The 25,326-nt window shown below is 41.6% G+C and overlaps 1 protein-coding gene across 1 annotated transcript in view; it reads left to right on the top strand.

The window, feature by feature from the left end:
• The window catches only part of LOC122566054 (protein sickie-like), a 101,877-nt gene that overhangs the window by 16,832 nt on the left and 59,719 nt on the right, over positions 1-25,326 (top strand). Inside the window, exon 4 of the mRNA XM_043722764.1 lies at positions 10,490-10,659. Coding sequence (XP_043578699.1) covers positions 10,490-10,659 — 170 coding nt within the window. The remainder of the gene's footprint in view (positions 1-10,489; positions 10,660-25,326) is intronic.

Raw genomic sequence — 25,326 nt, 5'->3', positions numbered from 1 at the left:
AATAATTTACACAGGTATGAAAATGCAGAGTTTCATGATTTTGCGATACTCTTCCTGAGAAGTTAGACGCTTTGCGATCCGCCAAGTACTGTCTGCGATCTTTTCTCAGTATCGTTCAGCTGGCCAAGGTGAATCGAATTCGCGCACTTGCACGGCCGCTGGCTGATCCAGGAAAACCTGATAAAGTAACGCGAGCCGTTCAAGAAGGCCCAACCGATTACAGAGCCCAAGGCGATTATTAACTGCCGCTCGATATTCCTTTTTTTTCGCCGCCGAGCCGCTCATTTTTTCTCGCAGATTACGCCATCACCGTTATGCACATTCCGTGAATTCCATGGGTCGTTGGGATCGTTAAACCCGTCTCTTCTCTGCCTCCGTCACCTAGATCGATTCGCTAGCCCCCGTATTCTATTCGATGACTCACATCGTGGAAACAAAGAAAGTAAATTGGTCTTTCTTTTGTCTGAGTCTAATATAGGATACGTAGCTGTTATTATGCATCGAATATTTATTAAGTAAGTAATACAGAGCGTTCGACCGAGATCACCATGAGCTGTGTCAAATAGAGGATATAAAAAAGCGTGTAGCTTATGACAGTGACACCTGCGGTTACAACCTGAGAAAAATTAGCCGTAAGAAATTTAATGCAGGGCACGAGTTTCGCAAGTCTGGTTTCGCGTTGCATTACTATGTGGAACTGTTCGTATGTAAAATACTGTAACAACCACAAAGCTTGTATAAATTTAGCGTTAGTGTTTGAGCATGATTAATATCGTTTCTGTTTGGAGACTCCACTATTCTTCATAAATATTACAACGAACCATGAATTTTCTATTATTATTTAATTAACATCCCGCGTTTCGATCCTAAATTGATTATACGTTCTCGCATATAAATTTGACTAAATGCTAAGTAAACAATAGTCCAAATGAACTGTGCAATCGATTCGCACTCGCTTGCTTACTGTTACCTGCCAACAGTGTTTCTTACGGTACGATTGCCAACTTGATAAGCTTAAAGCACACGGAATGAAAGTTATTCTTTGCAAATGAAGTATTTCCCACGCATAGTTACACGCGTAGCATGCAATTTAGCGATATTAATGATTAAGAAAATTTCGAACAGGACAAATTTATCATGTAATTAATGAATCAAATTCGTAGCCTATATTTGCGTCTCCATCGTTCGCTCTCAACGTCGATTTTCCTTTAATGGCACGTTTAGAAGCAATATACCGTGGAATTTGACTTTTTTGGTAATTCGTCGAGTCGATAAGTCGTGGCAATTGTACTCCTTTTCGATCAATGCGTTTTAGAAGCGCTTTTGTAGTTACCGATGATAGTTACCTTCTAATTAGCAGGGTAATCGTTTAACATTTTCATTTCCCATGTTGAAAAGATCTGAATATAGGCATTGTCTCAGGAAATGGGTTAGACTTGTTAGGAATCTCCTCGTTGCTCGAATGCAACTCACGTGAAATCGTCTGGCAGGAGCTTCGAGGAAACTCAACCTGAATTCCAATTCTCTAACCTATTCAGCGAGACAACCACCGTATCGTTAGTTCCAACGTAATTATCATTCCTTCGTCCATTTAATCGAATTACACGTTCCGATACCTTTATTTTAGATTTCTCTTAATTGGCAAGAGCATTCTCTTCAATCGAAGATATCGATGTTCTGTGATAGATATTCACGTATGTTTGGAGTTTGATAAATTGAACTTTTTTTGCAAGAAATCTGTGCAAAACTATTTTGATTCGATAAAGCTGTAGTACTTTGTATGTAATAGTAACGTACGAGTATAAATGTAGCGTGAAAAATATTTTAAATCCTACGTACCTTAATGTGTAGCGAAATATCGTGGAATGAATTTATTATTTTCTTTGTTTTCCCCGGGTAGGGAATCAAAGCAAACGCCAACGGCAATTTTCCAAGTGGAGAGCACGAGCGTTTCGAACGACTGGGACAAGCACGCGAGAAATGTCTTTCTCCCTGATATTTGCATGTTCATATCTCTCGATATCCTTTGCCGATCACACTGTAAAATTCTGTCGCTCGAACTTTGAATTTCTGTTGTCGGCTTATGCAAATGAACGCAAGCCACCGTTTCACCGCTTAGATATTCATATAACTATTTATGAGACAATTTGTCTCGCAGTATTTCCTTTACTCCTAGAAATTGCTATATTTCCTAGCACGGTAACAAATTTATACATTAATGTAAATAGTTACTCCATGAAATACTCCATGAAACGATGTGATAAAGTTGTATATCGCAATAATACCAATTCTTCTTGTAGGTCGTTCAATAAATATAATAAAAAACTTTTTATTAACGAATATCATTGACGCAAGTTGAGCGTATATAATTAACTGTCCTTTTTTTTTCTTTTTTTTTTTGACTATCAAATGTCACACGTAAATGTCATACTGGGCTCTTTCGAATTCTTAACGTTATATAACGTTATACATATTTTTGTATACTGAATCCATCAGCGCTATACTTTCCACGTGTACAATGGATCTTTTTGTGTATTTTCTTGTAGCTACTATCCTCGCATAATTCCTTCAACAAGTGCAACTCATCGACGATTTTTCGATGACTTTGCAACAGCTCTCCCTCTCTTTCTTCTCTCTCTCTCTCTCCCTCTCTCTCTCTGTCTCTGTCTCTGTCTCTCCTCACGATCATAACGTACTTTCGAAGACTTGAGACAGCCAACAGTCTATTTTGCTACGTGCTAACGTACGTCCAAATCTCTACGTGACATCACGTATACTAATTTCTGCGGATATTTTTAAAATTATCCCCAGATCGTAGTTAATACACTAAGATACTGTTGCGATCGATCCTTAAGCACTTTGTCACACGGTCTACGGCTACGACACAGTTTGACTCACGCTTATCGTATATCACAATTGTAGTGTTTTCACTGGGTATAGCTTAGATAGCTTGGATGTTATATTTTTAGAAAAAGAGGAAATAACCGCGATCGCTGTGCTGTTCGTTCGCGTTTCCTCTTCCCCTTTTTCACTTCCTTACTCTCACGGTAATTATGAAACAAGGTCTGCATGCAACAGCGACTTGAAAAAGCACATGGCCCGTGACAAGAAAAGCCGGCCTATATCCGACAGATAAATGCGATGGCTGTTTAGCACCGAGGAAAGTCCCGAAGGCACGAGCCATCTCTAAAAATAATCGGTCTATCGGCTTCTTGTGTACCACGAAGCACCGAGATTAGGGGTAGTCCCTGCGCGTCAGCCAACTTTTCTTCCGTTTATGGAGTCAATAAAACAGGAAAGTTACAACTGCCGAACTTTATAATATCGTCTTTTTACAATCGTCGAGTGAGAGTTTACCAAACACTTGGATAAACAAGAAGGTGACGCGATAAGTAGAAAATTATTCAAGAAAAGAATCCTCGACTAGCTACTAATAAATTTGTTCAACTTTGTTAAACATATTATAGCGAATTTTTAAATGAACGTTCGAATATAAGAAAACGAACGTTCCACGATTCGTATATCAATTGTATGAGAATATGACATATATCGCTATTCCAGTCAACGATTTGTCAATACATAATTTATATCGTTTGGTAACTATCATCTCGACTTGTACGACTTATACCTGCACAGCGTATATGAACCAGGTATAATACTTTATGTTCATAAAATTTGTTACACGCGCAAATATATACCGTTAACGCGGCATTGCATAAGACGTAATTATGTCATGTTGCGAGATGCGCACTTAAGTGATTTATAGTTTGATTAAAAACACAGAACGCTCGAAAAGGTAACCGCATCGAGTGGCCGATGGCTATTACGAAAAAGAACTTGTTACGTTAAGGACAAGAAACTTTTGCATCTTGAAATATCTTGATAACTGCCTCACTGTACACGCGTATAAACAGAGCAATATTTCCTTTTCGTCGACAGGCTACGGGGAGTTTCGGTTTAACGGTACTATCGTCTTGTCAGTGGTAAAATTGACAGTCGAACAGATCCATTAAAATGATAACGTAAATAAGAGACTTTAACGAACGACTATCGATAAGCAAATTTCTCCTTCTATTCGATAAGGATCAAGAGAATTGTATCGTACCGTTCCATATTAAACGATATTTAACGAAGCACGAAGTATTATTCTTTAATCGTCTGTTTGCGCTATTCATGGGAACTCGTATCTTTTAAATTGGTAATTAATTTTCATCTATTCTTTGATATCTTTGTTCGTTAATAATTTTGTCGTCGATAAAATTGCACTCCTATAATATAGTGTAAATTAATATAATTCCTCAGCGATACAGGGATGAGGGAAATATTATATATATATGTATTAAACAGATACTTTGTTCCAAGAAGTTTGCTTATTCTGCAAGAACGATCTCAAGCCTTTCGCAGAGTCTTCTCGTGTAAGCAAAAAATTGGTGGTATGGTTAATCGTGACTGTAGCTTTCTTTCTTCGATCACTTTTTTGTGTCCTACCAAAATATATCTCTCCATTGAGCCCTGATATAAAGAGTATTTGAATATTGAAACGATATTTGAATATCGGATAGCGAGACGCGTGTTTACATTCTCAGAGAAGAAATATAATATAATTTTCATACGTAAAGAGTAAACACGTAAGATTCCATCGTCAGACTGTCCGATCTCTGACAGCAAGTATCATTAAATTACATTACAAGTCGTTCTATTCCATCTTACCGGACGTTTTCTTATTCAGCGATTCGTCGCACGATTTAATCGTGTTAACTGGACACTACGAATTCAGACGTTCATTGTGTTAACTCTTGGGCCCGGTGATGGCGTTCAGCCAAATAAAAGACGGTCACTTTGGTAATTTTCATCTTTAAATGCCACAGTACACACGCGATCTATCATCGCGAAAATAGCGTGTGTCTTACTCGTTACAAAGCGTTCGATATAAATAAATACAAATTATAAAAATTCAAATGTTTATATTTCTTTTAATTAGATAACGTTAGAGCTTTCGTTGTTCTATTACAAGTAGGCAAGAAGTGGATAAAATTGTTACTCTCCTGCTCGTTTAACGTGCCTGTCAGGAATGATTATAGTAGCACGATAAATCGTGTCTTTACATGGAAAATACGATGTTCGTGATTAAAGTTTTGCTACATGTTTTACGATTGGACCAGGCACATCACTAATAATCAGGTACTGACGGGTGTTCTGATCCGGAACCAAAGAAACCTCGAAAGTAACGTGTAGCTTTAGGCGACATCGCAATAGGAGAGATCAGCCAGAGGCATAAACCTTGTCGGCGCCATTCGTCGTTGAAATCCTGTCGCTGTTGAAAACGACGTTTCAACGTTGAAAACCGTTGTTGGGGACGGTTCGTGCAGAGATCGTACGAAACAATTCTCGTTTAAAACTCCATATAACAATTAAATATGTAACAAAGAGTATTAAGTATCTATTAACATTGATCGCTAAATAATGCAACTGCTGATATTTAAAATTGATATTTATAATCGTCGAAGCAGTCATGCCGTGAGACTTTTATCTCTAAATAAATTCTTATTAAATACCCAACAAATTATTTTTAAACGGTGAGTCAATATTTTTGACGATAGCCTATCGATTTGAGGAAGCACTTTATTTTGCAAGATATCTCCATTTGGCACTTTGAGAAATTACAAATATAACAGAGCGTAGTAAATACTCCGCTTATCTTTTTCGATAACTCGTTAATCCATTAAGAGACAACATTAATGTTTTATTTATAACTTTTTCTCCGTTACTCCGCATTGAATTCTGCCTTTTAAGAGTTCGATTACAAAAAGAAATTCGAACGATCATTATATCTTGTTCCATCTAGATACTACGGTTTATAAAACTTAAAGTACATACGACACTATGATGAACTTGAATGACGAAAATCTTGTTCGTGTTCTGAATCGATTACGTTGCGTTTACTTTAACGCGTTGTCTCACTGCTTGCACCTTAATCGGCCAAAACCTCGGGAACCTTGCGAACGCAGTGTATAAGTTTCCAATTAAATCAACGAGAAAGACTGCAGTGGAAACTGGTCTGTCAATGTGACTCAACCGATCATCCGTGTAAATCTGATTTTTACGTGGATCATGGCTACCACTTATCGTTCCAACGGGGATCTCTATTCCACGCACGTATCCGCGAGATGCAGTCAACGAAAAACGGAAGGAAAAAATGAAATCATCTCTCTGCGAGTTTCGATTTCTGAAGCGCCGGTGCCGCCAAGCGACGACACCGGTTCTCCACGTCAGATATCAGATCCTCCTCGTCGGTTTCTTGCGCAATCGGCTCCTTCGACTTTTGTCTCGTACGATCGCGCGACGCGTAGGTATACCAAGCGTGCGCTCCATAAGGGTGTGTCGATAAACCCATATTTGAAGTATGTAATGAACTTGCTTGTAATAAAAAAAAAAAAAGACGAAAAAGGTCAGTTGGAAAATTGGTTGAGTCAGCTTCTTGTTGTGCCACGATAAAAGAATCTCGAACGTGAGATTCGTTCGTATCAAGTATAATTAAACGAAGGCGATGTTTGACTTTGATCGGTGATGAAAATGGCAGATTAGAAATTGAGATTTTAAATACGATATGCATATTCATGACGTAAAATGAACTCGATCGACAAGGGTGTAGTATCGATTTCTTATTTTCCGTTGTAGAAAGACGTAAGAAAATCTGTTTCTGGAATAACGTCGTAATCCGTTTCGATCGATTGTTACAGATTAAGATTAAATTATAGTTGGAAATGAAACGAAGATTAAGACGAAGAATAATTAACAAAACCGTTTGATAAATTAAGAAACCATCGTATCATGTTCGACGATCGTAGTAAATTAAATCAGCAGGGTCATGAAAATGGTTTTATAAAAGATATAGTAACAGATACAGGAAGGTCCATAGGAAATAAATAAAACCTGGATCGAGTAAACGAGCGCGCAAGATGTAACAAGAAATCGGTAGATCGGCGATACGCATGAAATCGAAAGCCGAAGAGAGACAGGCTTCGAAGACGTTTCTTACGTTTCTTCTTTTTCGTTTCCTTGTTGTGTAGCGGAGAGGCGAGGACGTTACCATAAGGAGACATCTCTTGCCATCTTTGGCTCTGTAGCCGTTCTCCTTCCTCGAGCACGGTTTCTGAATTACAAACCTGATTCAATGTACACGCCATTCGGGCGATTTGAGGGACACGTAGCATCGTCGATCCGTTGATTGCATCTACCAATGGACTCGGTTAATTGGATACGCGTGATTCGATGGGAATTTTGACTCAGCCTGCGTTGCCTCGCCATCGATATTCGTCATACGAATGGTGCAAGCTATTCTTAATACAGCGCGCGTAATACCATTTCACGGCTTTCCTTCGCTTTTATAGTTGGGCATAGTTGAAGCAAGTACGTTCAAAAATATGTCAGCTATTCGAGCTATGCGTCGAAACGATTTCAATCATCTGAGCCTCTCTCGTACAACAAGTTTCCAACTAACAACCTTAGTGAAATTACAACAAATGAGTAGCGTTCGATTTCTCCAGAAACAAATAACTTACTTTCGTAAGATTACCCATCGTAAAAAGTGCATCATCGTCGCTTTTCTCTGCTTTCCAATGTACCGAGTTCGTCGATATTGCTTCCAAGCGATTCGTACGCACCGCGGGCTTAAATTCATAGTGCGGACAAAGTCAGGGAAACTCTGTGGCTCGGAATACGACGAAAATCAAGAACAAATAAATCACGTCGAAAGCTTCATTCTCGAAACTAAATTTTCTCCAAAACGAGACTTCGAGCGAAACAGATCTTATTCCACGTTTTCGACTCATCTTCGCCTTTATCCGTAGAGTAACGTGCCGCCAATTATCCATTCCTATCGAATCGTATGCGATACACGTGTTTAAAAAGTGGTAGTTTGAAGAATCGAAGGAATTCGAAGCAAATATCCAACGATCAACGTGGAGAATAGAACAACCTGTTGGATGCACCTTCGACCCTTTATTAGGAAGCACGATGTCTCCCTTAAGAGCAACGTTTTCCTTTTTCGCGGTCAAAGGTTCGCACGAGTACACGTTCGACGGAGACGGTCGACGACATAGACAGAGAAATGCATTAAAAAGCGCCATCGCCATTTACGGCTGTCATCTCGTGTGGATAACCCGTGAGTGCTCCGAGAGGGTTCCGACGTGTCGCGCTGCGATCTCGTGAACGACGCAAATCTGTACCGCGTGTATTCACAAAGGTCTGCGTCAACTTCGACAAAAGCTCGCAATCCTTTATCTCGTCGCGTCTTACTTTCGATTGAGATTTCATTTCAAAGCTTCGCCGTTAATGGAGTCTGATAAGGGTTTGGGGAACGTGCGTTCCTCCGGAACCAGGTTTCAATGGTTGCTCACCATCAAAGACCGCGTCACTGTTTGATTTATTTGTTGCTATAAGATTAACGATTCATCGTCGCTTGGAAATTCTCTGCTATTGAACATCGTATGGTTAAAAGTATTTCTCTTGATTGGGAAGGTAAAAAGAACGACAAATGGAAATTTGGAAACGTATATCGCGTACGATTAGACCACGAATTCTTATGCAAATGGCTACGCTTACAAATATCGAAAGGACTAGAATTAAAATAGACGTTCGTCTCACCTACTAAATGTCCTGGATGTTTTCCCTTCTTTCGCACCTTTAAATTTCTCGGAAATGGATGAAAAACCTTCGCAATCTACGTATAATAATTACGGTAGAAGATCGATTCCTCGAAATATTCTTCGAAATATTGGATGCCAAAGGAGAAATAAGTTTTCGATAGAGCCCGAAAGATATTTCGATTTCTCGATTATATACACGCGTATAATTTCACCAAAAAAAAAAAAAAAAATAGTAAAAGAAGATATATGAAAATTCTGTGAAAGAGAAGGATAAGATGGGAATAAAAGGTAGGCAAAAGTAAGAGCATGTTCCGTCAATTACTCGATCCAGGTTTTCACGGTTTTCCTGAATTCTGTTTCTCTGTCGGATGTCCGCGGGCATGGCACCCCATCGTTGTTGGTCGCATGTAGCTCGTACGAACACACAGGCAATCTAGTTGTTACCTACGCGTGGGCACCCAGGGTATTGTCGGGTGAGTCATCTCTCTCTCTACCGTAGCTCGTGTATACCTCTCACCACCCCGTGTGCAGCGTTTGCAGTATAGTACGGTTTGTTTTCTGGGTAAAAGCCGGAGCCGCCGTGGCTCTTAAGAACAATGGAAACAAAAGAGGCAGGCCGGCACGCGTGCTAGCACAAGGTAGCCATGGTCACGGCGGTCACGTTTCGTAGAATGTTGTGTCGTATATGTATACCGTGCTGCCGCGTCCTTTATGTACACCTACACCACGCTCCTGTACCTTCCTCGCGTTGCTCTACCCTCGAAACTATGTATGCCGATATGCACCAGTCACCTCGATACGTCTACCGTGTCTTGGATTCTCCACTGTTGCTCCCAAACGACGCCAGAGACGACGTTTTACCCGTACTTTTCTCTCACTTTCTCCTTTTCTGTGGTTTACGTCTATTCTACTGGCTTGGCAACTAAGTGATCGCGGATTTTGTCATTAGGTGGTATCGAGAAAATCCGCAATCACCTAATTGCCAAGCCGATAGATGGAACGTTTGGCATTGGAACTTTTGCTACCGTTTATGGCGGAATATTAATTTTTCACGAAATGTACGAAATATATGTTACGTTTGGTATCGTTATTCAAGTCATAAATATCGTGCGAGTGGAATTTACTTTGGTGGAAATACATAGATTGATTTTTAATCCTTGGTTTCTTACTTGAATCGTTAATAATCGAGGCAACGTAAATTGCACACTTTTTCATTATAAATTACATATTTCATCTCGCTTTCTCTATTTAATATACTCGTGCTTTCTTAAGTTTCACGAGAAAATTATGTATATAAATTAATGTAACATTCGATGCTACGTCTTTTTATCGTTAATTACTTGGTTTCTTTCGTTTTTTACTTTCCCTATTTTACATACGTACTTTCGTCGATTTAACGAAAGAAGTAAGAAATCTGACGACTACGAAAGAAACGGAATCCATTTGGAGTAAACAGCTCGGAGCGTCAACCGATATTTCAGTCCCATTGAACTGTCACGTCAGTCGTCAGAGATCTTTTCTCTCGCAATTGTGAATCCAATTACAAACGGAATGTAAAACCATAGTCCTAGATAATGTTTCAACATCAACTGGATCGAATTCTGCATCGACATCCTTCATCGCGCCAAACGTAATATCGGATAAGGCGAATTTAAATTGAAAGCGCGCGTTACGCAACTGTCTCTCGACTTAGGTCAGCGACTAGCTACGGGCATATCCTTGGGGATCTGTTGAAAGGAAGGAAAAAAAAAGAAGAAATTTTCGATCGATTCGCGTGGTGTACACGAGTGCACATCGGTTCATAGCGTGATCGATGACGAGGTTTTACGTGTGTTGCGCAGGTCGAGAACGTGAGCCTGTGCGTAGGAGCGCTCCGAGCTCTTGGGGCGGACGTGGGCTCCGTGAATCCTGGCGAATTGGCTGCAGGATCAACCCTCTGGCCGGTCCTCGCCCTTCTTTTCGCCCTCTCGCGATACAAGCAGAGAGCCAAACAGCTTCAAGACATGCCTAGGTAAGTTTCAACGCAGATTCCTTCTTACCGACTGTCAATATAGCTAATGCCTGTGGTTTGTATCTACCGCGGATAAGTTAGATTTCCTGTACCAACAGCCGATAATCGCGTGTCGTATCGATCGCAGATAAATTCGGAATTATCGAAACGTTACCATCAAACACAAAGGAAGAATATCTTCTAAAAAGGATAATGCACGTAGTTCTTCGATATATTTTTAGTCGATTCGATTGGGTATCGAATATGTTTCGTTTGTAGATTTCGCCAATGATTTTTAGCCTCGTTTCGAAGGCTATAAACTGTATATCCGAATTTTCTGATACGATCGACCAGTAGTTTCCAGTAGATGGCCTTCTTTCCTTTCGCCTTTCTTATCGCTAAAGAGAAATACGACGAACAATTTCCACGTTGCAAACGTCACTGTAGCACGAAACTACGAGAATATTCGTTATATTTTTAAAGTTACGTCTCTGTTAATTTAGAAGACGAGAAATCGCATAAAAGACATTTGTGTCGAACTGTCTCGTGTCGAGAGGTAAATTTTCAGTGACCATCGGCGTTCGATCTGAATTTCAATTTTCATCTCATCGATATCGATCGGCATACATCGCGATAAGTAAACGTTCGTGTCGTGCCTTCGACTCATTAGGGCAAAATTTTCGCCCACTTAGATCTCATCGTACTTTTATTCTTGGCGAGTTCGAATCGATACCGACGTCCCGTCAGACGAACGACCTGACGGCGTGCTCATTAACGTCCGCGTTAATCAAGCTGTACGCGTGCTCACACCACCGAACGAACGCGAATACCACGCTGTATACATGCAGGAAGCGGCACTACTGTGTTTTACACAGCTGTATTTCGCGTAGTAACGTAATTGCGGGCTCTTCGGAGCTTCAAATATTTTAATTACTCCCGTCCGCGGTTAATTGCTCTCGCGGCTCGCCAGAGAACACCAAGGAGCCCCACTGACTTGCCGTTTTTCTTAATTCGCGTTTCCCGTGAGTCGCGACTGTCAAGGTCGTTATTTTTAAACCCACACGCAAACTCACGCCTACGCGGGGCAGACTTTTCGCGGAGGTTGTGCTTTTCACCGAACGAACGAGACGATATTAATCTTCGTTACGTATCCCGGCGACAATTTTTCCTACGGTTGCTCGATATTTCAAACTGGCCGTTTTAAGAAACCTCGTGTTACGACGTCGCTCGCAATTTGCATTTCCCTCTTTATCGGAAAATCGATAGCGTTCGAATAGAAACGTTTGTTTCTCTCTTTTCATTTGCATGCGAAAAATTGTACTCGCGCCAACACGTGCAAGATAGTCGAAACGAATTAATGGAAAATCGCAACGTTCGAGCAAAATGGTAGAAGAAGGATCCCGCAGGGAAATTCGTGGCGAGTGGAACGCGAGGCTCGTCGTCTAATGGACCGTGTAACGATTCTTCGGCGGAATGGAGAAACGTAAACCGTCGGAACCTTTAGGAACGCTCGACATTAACATATTAACAATGCTCCATTATGCCCACGACTCGGTGTAGACCGTGGTCGTTGTGTTACGCTCGCCACACAATATAACCACACGTATACATCGAAACTCCCCCCGCGACACAAACCAGCCAACGTGGGTGTATTATGGCTGTGGCCCGTATAACAAGAATATAACGGGTAACCAAAAAATTCTATTCCATATTTTCCAGCCGATATATTAGCCGTCATGGAAGGCTCCTTAAATAAGAATTCTGTCTTTTCCACATTCTCTCTTTGATCTTTCTGCCGCTTGGTTGATACTTTTCTAAATATTTACGAATATTTCGTAAATATTCCATTCGGCAGCATCTCGTACGAGAAAGACAAGTAGAGGAAACGTACGTCTGTTATTCGCGCAAGTTTCGGTTCATCGACTTCCAACTCTCGGTCGTTGCTTGTCAATTTGACGCGTTACCACAAATACCCTGGCACGATGCTGATGCGGCAAATTTCGCGTTTGCACAAAATTCGATATCTTTTGTTTGTGATTCAAGAATATGCAAAGTTGTGATCCGATACAGCAGGGTCACGTGTATGTGAATTTCTTGTCGAAGGCAATGTATTTACACGCTTATCGTATTTACAAACATTTACGAACTCTCGAGTAGCATGTTTCCATACGAAACACACAATGTGCTCTTTCAAACAAACCTGCGTGAAACTTATTAATCAACCTGATCGACCTAACGACGTTTGTTTGACGCTAAGGAGCTGGCGAGGATCAAGTATAACAAGTAAAGTATCGGAAACGTAAACTAATAATTCTATACCGTACTTCTAAAAACACACACACAGAAAGAAAGAAAAGTAATCGACATAATCGATTAATTTAATGACGAAAAATTCACTAGTCTGGCGAAACCGTGTTACTCCGCTACGATGTACGATACCAACGCGTGGGTGGGAGGGATGCAAACTATCGTCATCGGCTATCGGTACGAACCCACGAAACCGTACGAGACGTTGGAATCTGTAATTAAGTGGACTTCTCGAGCCACTCTGTAGAAAGCTACTCGTGCACCGTTTATACGATTTGTACACACGCTTGCGTGCAAGTAGAGGAGACACGCGCTCAACTCTTTGCTCTGCGTACGAGGCTCGTACTGGCGTACACAGAGTGTATTGTTGCGTCTCGGTACAATACTATGCGCGTGCACGTGCTCCAGCTATGCCAGCATTATCATAAAAATGATTGAAAAATCCAGAATGGTAAGCGCTCGTGTGGCATTGGCCGGCTCTTACGGAAGTGGTGCGGTGCGATTGGTCGCATGGATGCAGTGGGGAAATCCACGGAGGCTGTGGGGTACTGGCGTATAGAAGATAAAGGCAGAGTGAGAGTGAGAGAGAGAGAGAGAGAGAGATAGAGAGAACGACGAACAACATGGGAAGGCGAAGAGAGTGAAACGCGGTTGTCGGACGATTCGAGGGCGAAGAACGAAGAGGGGTTCATGGGGATGAAAGCGAACAGACGAGGAGGGATGAGCCTGGGCTTTAGCGTCGTGAAGAATAGAGAGGGTGGAGAATGGAAGGAGAGAGGAAGACAGAACGGAAGATAGAGAGAACACGAACGGAGAAGCTTGGTGCGAGGACGAAGGAGAAACGGATAGATAGGAATATTGCGAAGGAGAGATGAAACGTGTATACCAGAGACCCTGCTAAAGGGAAGGTATATCGCATCTGTATGGGGATCCAGAAGAGAAAGGGAGGAAGAACGAACGAGAGAGTCTGGGGTAACCAGAAGCGGGGAATAGAACAGGGAACAGAAAATGAGAGAGAGAGAGAGAGAGAGAGAGAGAACGCGATGGGGATTGCTCGAATGAATAGTGGGGGCAAGGGCGAGAGAGGGAGAGAACGAAAGAGAGAAGCCACGTGCTATGGGAACAGGAATGGTTCTCTCTCGGCGGGCCTCAGTTTGAAACGGGCCATCAACGATGCCTACACACCATGGCCACAGTATGACCGTGGAACAGCTCGCCATAAGGCATCGTCGTTGCTTCGGTGGAAGTGTAGTGTAGTGAACGAGGCTCCGTTCGGGACGACCGCTTTCGATTCCTGTTTCTGTCCGTGGATCGTACGAATCGAGAGAACTGGCCCACGTAAACAAAGAGCGAAACAACACGTTGAGAAATATGCTTCCTTGGAAAAGGATCCGTGCGTCGATTCGTTTCGAGAATATTGGGTCGATGTGCGCGATGATTCGCTCACGGTTCTCACGGTTGCACCGAGACAACGAGATCGACGGTTCGACGATCGATTCGTAGCGGGTGATCGAAAAACAATGAGATGGTTTTTGCCGAACGAACTGCAAAACGATGAACGGTTGCGTGCGCAACGACGCTTCCTGAAATGTTGTTTGCTTGGTCGCTAAGGGAATCAACATCGCTCCGTTAATAACCGGTTCATCGAGAGATAAATATAGTAACCGCTTCGAGAAAATCGGCAAAGATGTACCGGTTGTCGTCGGTGGTTCTCTCGAATTAGCGACTCGAGCGAAACCGCAGGATCTCCAGCTTCGATCGACCATGCGATTCGTTACATCGAGAGATTTACGGATGAGAGTAATTATAAATTACGAGCGCGGCTAAAGTCGTAAAATCGTTTATCAACGGTCGAATGGACGGCGATGATGGATTCGCGAGAATCCCACTAATCGCAGCAAACGGTGCTGTATATTTGCGCGAACCCAGCCAACGTATATGAATCAAGATGCAGGAAACGAATCATAAAGCCTAACAATAGTGTAACGGTGTGTAAGAAGAAATTGTAAGCGTGCGAATCGTCGGTTTCGCGAACCTAAACGAAAGATCGAAGTTAAAAGCGAAAGATATCGCGAGCGATATCGAACGACGAACCGAATGAATCACTGGCCGTGATTCTCTTTTCGATCGCGTCCTTCCTCCGCGTTCATCGATCCACACACGCGACACACAGAATTTGGCATTCGTTTTTCGAGCAAGTTGAAACGTTGCTAAAAGCTGTCTCTACCTATTTGTTTATTTACCAAAGCGAGCGCGTTGCGTTGCGTCGCGTCGCGTCTACCGGTTGATTCATCGGGACACTTTTGACCGTCAGAAGTGTCAGTGCACGCAAGAAGTGCTACTATTTCGGATCGCGCGGAGACACGACCGTACTAGCCTGGAAATCGCTGCAAAATGGGAAACAGCGGAAGCAGCGGTGGGGCCAGCAGGAAGGCACGCAGCTTGCCAAATTCACCGGAAGCGCACAGGTATCGTTCTTCGTGATTCGATTTCAGTTTCTCGACCCTTTCGCCGCCACTTCTCCCGATACTTCCACCAACCGAAAACCGGTTATTTCGTTTGCGAATCTTTCCCACCTCCTTCCGCGCGTTTCCTCCGATTTTTCTTCGTGAATTCCAACCAAGCCGGATTCCAAATAAATTATGTACGACGTGTTTAAATATCTTTGTTCGCCTCGACTCACGATCAGCTAACGCGATGCTTCCTCCACCGAATAGATTACCATGCGATCTTACGTATGTATAATACATACTTAGTTCGCGGATTGAACTTTCACGATGACCGCCTTGCAAGCTGAAGTGTGTTCTATGTCTCCACGCGGCTTCTGGATTTCACGATCTACCCGTATCACGCCAACGAATACGTCTTGTGGCTCGGATTAACTATAGCCTTCGAACGTTAAACGTTTTACGACTAACATTTACGCGAATTGCAGCATGCTGAATTTATTATGACAAGAAGGAAAACGACCTGCTCCTCGTAAAGAATACTCTGTTTGAATTCCATTTGTCTGGACTCGTCGGAAGTCAAATAGTTTGTACCAATGATTTTCAAGCTTTTCTATCTCGCAACGCGTAAACTAATTACCAAAATTCGGCCGCACCCACGAGATACGTTGCATTTCCTTCAACACGGACTGTGTTCACACCGGACGACGGTATACGTGGTTTTTACTTGATCATCCAATGGAGAAAATGTCAGTGTCTCTGACTAAACAGTCGGTTATTGCACGTTTTAAAAATCTTCGCATTGCCTATAATTTTTCGCTCGAGTAACAGCAGATAACAGCGTAACTCGAATAATAAAATATACGAATCGGTAGCGATTAAAATTTCGAGTATCGAGAAGCATTCTCGTAGAGCTTAAGCGATCATAGAGGAGAGCGAACGGAAAGAACTGTAAAAATGAGAATCACCCGGCCTGTATAATTACGCGATACAGACGAATAAGACATGCTCGGTCACGATCTATATTGAGAAAGGAAAAATTCAAAACCAGATACCCCGCCTCGTGTTCCGAGTGGCCATCGCCACGGGGCCCCGAAGACCGGTTAGGCCTTGACTGCAGGTCGCACCTCGACACCTTCTGTACGAGAACCTCCGACGCGAACACGCGATTCGATGAGAACATTCTGTCACGGCATCTTTCCAATTGTAGATCATCTGCGTTTCACACGAGCGAGAAAAAGAAAAAACCTTCATACTGTTATTTCTTAGCAAAGAGGAGGATATCTTTCTGTCGATCGACGCCAATTGTCCGCTGCCAATATTCGCGTTGCAAATCGTCGTTAGTAGAAGGATAGGACGGACATTGAATATTCTCCGACGATCGATATCCGATTACCGAACAAATCTTGAAACGTGAAAATCCAGTTTGTATTAAGAATAATCCGCATACAGTATGTGCGCGCAAAATGAAGCGTGTTCGCGGAACGAACTGTAATCTAGAATTAATTTCATCCTTTAATTAATTGATTTCTTGCTTTAGAAAGCGCGTTCTTTTCAATGCAACGCTATATTTTTAGTTACGCCGATCAACCAACTACATATTCTTACGCTTCTTCGAAAAAATATCTGTCTCGTAACGCGCGTGAAACGACTACTGTCGCGTGTATAACAAATCGTACGTCGACGATAATGTTCCGTTATCTATTCGAAACATTTTTGCGCTACTTCTGGTGTTATCGTAGCGCTCGTATAATGCACGTAATACGAACAATAACGTTATGTCGAAATTGCTTCGATCGTTATTACACCCATCTGGAAAAATCTTGTTTAACAAACAATTGGCTGCAACGATGTTTATCGATATAAATCTGAACCAAAGTATATCGTCGAAAATAATAATAATAGTAATAATAATAACAATGATGATGATGATGATGATGATAATAATAATAATAATAATAATAAAACTAGCTATAACTTGTACGTTCGATGAAAACGTTAACGTTATAGCAGCTTAGAAAGACGATTCCGACACGAGCCGAATTCGGGGATGAAAAAAAGCTTAGGCGGCATTAGAAGGGACGAGTTGGGGAGACCCTAATAATTTTTAGGGACCACGAATCCCACGACCCTCGAATTCTACGCACCTGGCATTCGATCGACGAAAAGCAAAGTTTCCTTTTAAAGAGCGAAAGGCATAGACAAACGTCGTATTTATGTTATTTTTGCCAGATGAAGCTAACTCGTCGAGCCAATGCTCCGACGGTGTATCACACAATGGAGGTAAAAAATCGGTTTTGCGAAATTCTGTCGTAAACGAAGTCCTGGCTGTTCCGTGGGAGAACCGGTCTGTTGGCACGACGCCTTTCGAATAAACTTCGCTCCACGCGAAGCAACTCGATTTCTGTGCAATTCAAATGCATCAAGTTCCTATTAAATGGCTGCCTTTGTTCTGGTTCATGTGTCCTGCCCGGAATCAATGGAGTTTCATATTTTGTAACACGACCTTCGTCGCGTACCCGCGGACGTGATAACGCCGATACAATGCTCGCGTACAAAATTCGTGTTTCGCTTTGCAACCTCGATATTTTTGCCCATATAGCTCGGCCAAGTGTTCCGTTGCTTTGTGCTCGTTGCGATGTGTCAAACAGATGCGAATCAAACGGTCCCTGCGGAACGGTAGTGCGCCATTTTTAGTTGAATACGTGATTAAAAAGCTAGAATTAAAGTACAAGTATACGAATATCAGACGACGATCGATTAAAATACGATCGATGGTATTTTGACGAACAAGTCCGATCGCGAAAGATATGTCTGTTTCGGACAGTGAGATGATAATAAGTTTGCATATAGTCGGTCATTGAACGAGCCGTATGTAAAATAGGAAGAATTTAATGGACTGGCAGATATTTAAGGCTGATAAAATGAGAAACGTCGACGTAAGTATCAATAAATCGTATCGCGGTAATTACAATCGCATCGCATCGTTTGTCTCGTATACGTAGCTGCGCTTTATAACAGAGGAATATCGATTGGCGACAAAGCTGCCGGTATCTACCGATTGTCGAACGAACGTTCTCGCAAGATTTATGAAACGGAAGGAACGTTCGACCGAAAGATTAATCATCTAACGAAAAACTCTAGGAGAGAATAAAGTGTATCGTGGCGTATTAAAGGAAACAAGAAACGGAAGAAACTAGTGGAAGAGGAAAAAAAGAAAGGGCAAAGAAAAGAAATAAAGAAGCTGAGCACGGGTCGGTTATTCGCGAAGCACGTGGCACAGCACGGGTCGCGATACCGAACAGATACTTTCTCTTTCTTTCTCGCGTATTTCCTTTTTCCTTGCCCTTTCGTCTCTCCTTTTTCACCGACTACGCCTGTAAGTCGACCCGTTTGATTTATTATTCGCGACTCGTGCGATTATTTCACGCGGGGCCCATCGTTCCTCTCCCTTCGTTTCGTGGTCGTCGTCGTTGTCGTTGTCGTCGTCGTCGTCGTCGTCGTCGTCTCCCTTTCCCTTCGTTTGTTAGCTGAAATTCTCTTTATTTAGCGAACGAGTTCAAAGACATCCGAGAGACGAGCGTGAGTCCATGTTTTCGATGTGAATGGCCGCAGAAATAGATTCTCGAGTACGTTTTCGCTCCTGTTAGCGATCGCCTCGTTAAAGTGCGTAGTTCAACGTCGAAAGATCGATCCGACGATTACGCGGCGCTCAATGCGATGTCACCGTTGCCTCTGTAACGTTTCGCCTTTGAATTTCCTGCTTTTCAACGAAAGCCGATCGGTACGCGATGTTCGGAAAACGCCAGCAACTCTGTTTCGCTGATTTGACACGACTCGTTAGAGGAGCAGATGGAGAGATTGTAATTAAAACGCATGGTCCTCGCGTTGCGCAACATTTGAATATGTCGAACGAGGCTCATCGAACAAAAGGACTCGATTATTTCGGTCAACGCGAAGAGACCGAAGAACGATCCTTCAGACCCTCTGATTTCTTGCCTTTATACCTAATTATCCGTACAACTGTATTGCACAAATTTAATTAGGATTCCAATCGATTCAAGTAATCGATTAATAATGATAAAATTTTATTCGTTACAAACCACTCGTATCATTTGCAGAAAGTTTTAATCAAACCTGTGATTACTGTTGAAATAGTATCGATTTTAATACGTCTCGATATAGTAGGAATGTTAAATGAAAGTTTATAAGAAGAAGGTAATCTGTCAAGTAGCATCGACGAACAAGACCACCAAATATTTTAGATGGATTTGTAATATTTTACAAACTCCATGTATATTTGTCGATTACTTTGCAGAAAGTATATATCGTAAGTGTACACGTGATAAAACTGTTACTCGAACTTGTCGATTACTCGAACGTATTCTTCGTAATACAAACACTGGAGGGAAAGTCACTTTCCGCTGGCAAAACGTGCCTCCTCGAATGTCATAATTAAGTGTAACCTTTCGACGGTCTCTTGTCGCGAACAAAGAGCGGCGTTCGATCGTTTCGAAGCGAAGATCCGGCCGTGCCCTGAGAACTCGCGGCCGACCAACCTTTTTGTTCGGTGGTTCACTTAGGTATTTGCCGTTCCTTAAATCAAAGCCTTTGCATCCTGTTACACGTGAAACGCGTACAACCGGCAATTTTTTCCAACGATATTCACTTATCGATGTTACTTTAATGTTTCTTCAAAATTATCTTGGCTATGATGAAAAGGCGGTAATATCACGTGAGTCGGTCGACAGTCACGAGAAAATTACAGTGCGCAACGCAAGATCGTGGACGCGATGTCTTTCTGATGAAAATTAATGCTTTTTGTAACCAGTTTTATAAATAGATCGAAATTACATCTAACAGTACCGATATATTCTTGCTTAACTGGACCGGCTTGTAGTTACGTTTATGACTGTGGATTTTTATAGAAATTCTGTATTTCTTTTGAACAAGAAAACGAAAATATAAACACTAAATACGTGGGTTTGTTTCGCGTTTCGTTATTAGGTAAGAACGTAATAAGCTTGTAATTAATTCTCGTAGAGATTTTTTCGCTCGCCATCTCACGTTATAGATCGCGTACAGTTTCTTGAACTCGATTATTTTCGTAAGACGAAACAATATTTATGAGTTCGATGATTATAGGCAATCGATGATTGTTTTTATTCGAGTCGAAGCGATTCTTGGAAGAGGTCTCAGCTGGATTTCGTTAACTTGATATTGCTCGAGAGTTTCGTTCAATTTACGCGACCTTTTAATACCTAAAAAAATATTCGGAAAGGAAAAATATTGCTCGATCAGAAGGCAGTTTTCTTTTGCCAAATGGCGATGTATATTAAGCGACGTTAGTCATCGGAAGGCTGAATACACCCGCGTGTAATAAACGCTTGTCCCGCGTCCTTGCGTTTCTCAACGTGGGGAATAATAAGCGGTGCTCTGGACGCTTGTGATAATAATATCGTCCGCGTGGAATAGTGCGTCGGCCTTCCTGGTAGAACACCGTCCTTTTTCTCGAGATTATCTAAATTTATCTCGTGCTCTGGAACAACGTGCAACGGCTCCTTCGGCTTAACGTACTTTCTCCTCGTGCTCCTTTCAACCACTCGAGAATCGGCCTTATAGCCTCCTCGCGAACAGTAATTATTCCACTTCGAATTAATTATCGAGGCTTTTTCGCGTAAATCATCGGGATCCTGAGATGCACGCTCTTGATACGTGGAAGTCTTAAACACGAGTGTCTGGCGTGCATCGAAACCCATTTATACCTTTACCTCGTTCTATGCGGTTTCGCTATGCAACCGCTCACGAGAGGCTGCGCACACCTGTCGAATTTTGCGTATCTGACTTGCCAAAGAAACTAAAAACGCGGTTAAAATTATTCGTATTTTCGTACGTACGATATGTGTTTTAACGCGTCGGAAAAATTCATAGTGCTAACGATTTTACTATATCTCTTTGATCGATAAGCTTAGTGGCTAATCTTTTTAATTAACGATCCATAATTACCGACGATGGCCGTGTGCGTTATTTTGTTATTCTACGGTAGCTCAATCGTATTATCGATTCCATGTGCTTCCTAAGAACAACAGTATTTATTATTTTAGATAAAACTGAACGGTTTCCGCGTAATCTCCACTTATCAGGTCGTTGCACTTAAACCGATCTTCTTCGGCAAATGTGTAAACGTGCAATACTTTATACGAAATTGACGTCTCTAGTTAACTTCAAAATAACTTTACATTTGGCTCGTATCCACCGATGACACACAACATTTCCTAATACCACGAATGAATTAGCTATTCACGCGAAGCATTCGAGTAACACGCTTGTCACGCGAACCTTCTCTTATATACCTTACTACTTGACGCAGATTTATATCACAACGTTATGCTGTTTCTCTTACGTTCGTTTAATTGCAGATGAATTACCTCAACGGATGATCAAGCGTTTGTTATTTTTCCAAGTATACCATAGTTGTATACCTCGTTTATCCTTTGTTCCTTTTTTTTTATTTTTCGACAATTATGTTTCGCTATAATTTACATCTTAATTTTCAACTTATTTAATATGGTAATTTTATTCAAACTTAACGATCTTATGCTCCTTTGCTTCTACCATGCCGGTGAATACATCAGAGCCTTTCCTCGGATTTTAAGCAGATATTTCTGTTGAGATATTCAGTTTAGCTACATTTTCATGCAAATTTCTGTCCAGCGACGTACAAGCCTTATTTCGTTAACTTATTGTATATTTGCCTTTCTTTGAGAGCAAGTCGAATTAGAGTAAGACAAATGTTACCGACATTTTATTTGGAAAAGCACTTACCTTTTTTATTAGTTTAACCTTTCAGAAGCATAGTACACACACACACGCGCGCGCGCATATACATATTCTGAAAGATGCTCTTGCAGCGATATCCGAACCGTTGGATTACATATTCCACGTTTTAAAATATACCATTTCAAATCTTATTGCCTCGTAACAATGATCATCAATTTTGAATATAGTTGCATAAATGTGATACTTTTCGGATTCTTTTTACTCGAGCTATATTTCCTTAACAAATTGCAAATATTATTGCAAGCAATATCTAGCAAGAATGATTGCTTTTGGTAGGTAAAATTTCTGTGCACGTTGCCGCAATTTGCATTTGTATACGGTTTATCGTTTCTATACGGTTGAAAAATCATCCGCCTAAAGATCGTGGCAACTTCCAACGAGGTTTTCTGTGTGGGGCTTTCACTGTCGTTGCAAACTGGTCCTCAAAAGAACTGGTTAAGCATGCAATTACCCCTAATACCGTGTATAAATTACCAGATTCATTCACGCCAACTATTCAGTCGCGTTAAATATACTAAATACGAGTTGAGCTTATTTATAATATACATTTATGTCGATTCCTAAAATGCGAAAATCTCGAACAGCATAGAAATGGCTACCGATATACATATATGAAAATATAGCCAGAAGTCCAGTTCAACACGATACCTTAATTATTAGGAAAACTTCGCTAAATGCAGTTCAGGTTTCACGCGAACCGGTTGAATCTGTAATTAACAAGTGTTATTTATATTCTAATCTTGCAAAAAAAAAAAAAAGGAAAAGGAGAAAAAGGAATCAAATATGAGAAACACCAGATAAATTAAACATACAAGCAATGGATCGATTTTTTATTTTTCATAAAATATTTATATTCGGAAACGAACGCTACCGATCTTCCATGCGATCGTCGATTCTTCTTCATTTTCGGATTCCTTAAAATCAAATCCAAGATCCAACTTCTGTTCATTCTTATTCTTCTTCGTCTTCTCTACTTACGCGATTAACACGTACATCTGGTCGTTCTCTTACTTTCGGTGAACCACGTCGACTATCGCGTCGCGTTTTTCGTATCGCATTAAGAGTCTGCTTATGACAAACCTCCAACAAGATACAAATTCCATCCGCGGTTTTGTACAGGAAAGTATGAAAGTCGGCGGCGCGATTGAGAAGGGGGGCAAAGTACAAAACGAGGAAGGAAGACACGGTGGAAAGTATGGCAATTAGTAGAATCAGTCCGTGACATCGGTTGACCGACCTCTGGCTACGGTTATCTGCGCTAGGTGCAGAACTATCCACGTAAATGGCGCGCCATAGTCCGATATAGTTAAGCACATAGGAGAGGACAGTTTCTAACGGCACTTTTGCCTAAGCGCAGAACACCGGGGTTAGGTTGGACTCTCGGCCAGATAAAAGCTGCGCCAGATGCCTATCGACGCCACGGCACCCGGCGACATTCCTTCTAATTGCTTCGAAACTAGCGGGCTCGATCCGCGCCGATTTTTCGAATCCACCGACCAATTAGATCTGGCCACGAAGACACGATCGGGCTTCGAGGTGGGGTACCTGCGTCGTTCGCGCTTTCACGAACTCACCTCGCAGCTACGCCTCTCCAGTCTCCAGACTACTCGTCTCGTTCAGGTAAAACCGTAATTTTACGCGCTGCTCCGCCGTCCAGCTCTGTTATTTATCGCCGTTAACTCGTTAACGATCTCGATTTTTTATGGACGATCGATGTTACGTATGCCGCACCACGAGAGCGCTGAAAACAGCTCGCTGGCGAAGGCAGTATTCTTCGCGATTTTTCCCCGCCGACAAACACAGCTCCGAGGTGAAGTATTTTTCGTTTGAATAGGAAATTTAGAAGCTCGCTTTTTAGAAGCAGCTATTATCTACCGTGGTATTACGTGTTTCGTAAGAGATATTGGATCTAGTCGATATATTATCGCTGTGGAAAATCTCTATGGATAGTCAGAGATGTTGAGTATCATTGGAAGGGGGAAATTCCAGCGGTTAAATGTTTAATCGCATAAACGAATTATGGGTTAATAGCGTGAAAGGTATAGGACACTCCATTTTAAATATAAACTCGGAGTTTATCGGGACGATGTGAAAATATACGTCTTAACGTTCTAATTAATCAACTTGAGTCGCACGTGTAGTTTGTAAACGTATCGTGCATGCGTTTCGTCATACGGGTATCGCGTAGCATATGTACGTCGCTTCAATACGTGTGCATGGTATCGGAGATAAGAATCTCGTTACATTTTCCAAGAATCCTATCACTTTTCGGAAGTGCGTGCTTGACGCTTGAAGTAGCAGGGATGAGAAATCGGATATCGATCCTCGAGGGTCTCCCATCGGATATGGAAGCCAGAAGCTTGAGTAATTAACGGAACCCCCTTCCCCTTTGTCCGTAGCTACGTATACGGGTGCATACGTATCTACATGCCTGTGTCTGCATTAATTGTCTCCGCGACGTGTCAATATCGTGCGACTGCACGAAACACAAGCAGCGTTTGTGTGCGTGCCCGTTCACGCGAGTTGCATATGAAATTCTTGAAACGTGATCGACCAGTCGCGTTAACAACTTGTGGAACTAAAGGAGCAGCGTATCGAGTCGATAACAAGTTTGCTAATTAACAGATTTTATTTCGGCATATGACGACTCATCGTCGTTGTTTCGCGTGTCACGTGACGAGGTGAGAAGTGTGAAATCGCGGCAAATAACATATCTGTAAATTTCATGACAAATTTTTTCTGCACGTTTTTAAATTTACGGATCAGAAATAAGTGTATTATTTATAAATAGACTACGGGCTTTTATAAATATCCACGTCTTTACGAATATAACCGAGAAGATGAAACCTGGTTAGAAAATTGTTTTTCTCGCTAAATATCAATAGAGACTACTATACTCTGGATATCTTACGGCATTTTGCAAATTGTTTGCATTTTTCCACTTTCAAATTTCTCACGACAATGTACGGTCTATTCGTAACCGTACAAGCATTAATCTTTCAACTGATATTCGTTACGACGTTTCCTTTTATCCGGAGTAACGATCCACCTTTGAAGTTAAGAATTCTATTCCTATCGTTCTATATATTATACG

This window comes from Bombus pyrosoma, linkage group LG3 (genome assembly GCF_014825855.1).
Source record: "Bombus pyrosoma isolate SC7728 linkage group LG3, ASM1482585v1, whole genome shotgun sequence".
Classification (NCBI taxonomy): Eukaryota; Metazoa; Arthropoda; class Insecta; order Hymenoptera; family Apidae; genus Bombus; species Bombus pyrosoma.
Note: the sequence above shows the minus strand (reverse complement) of the source record. Positions and strands in the feature narration are given on the sequence as shown.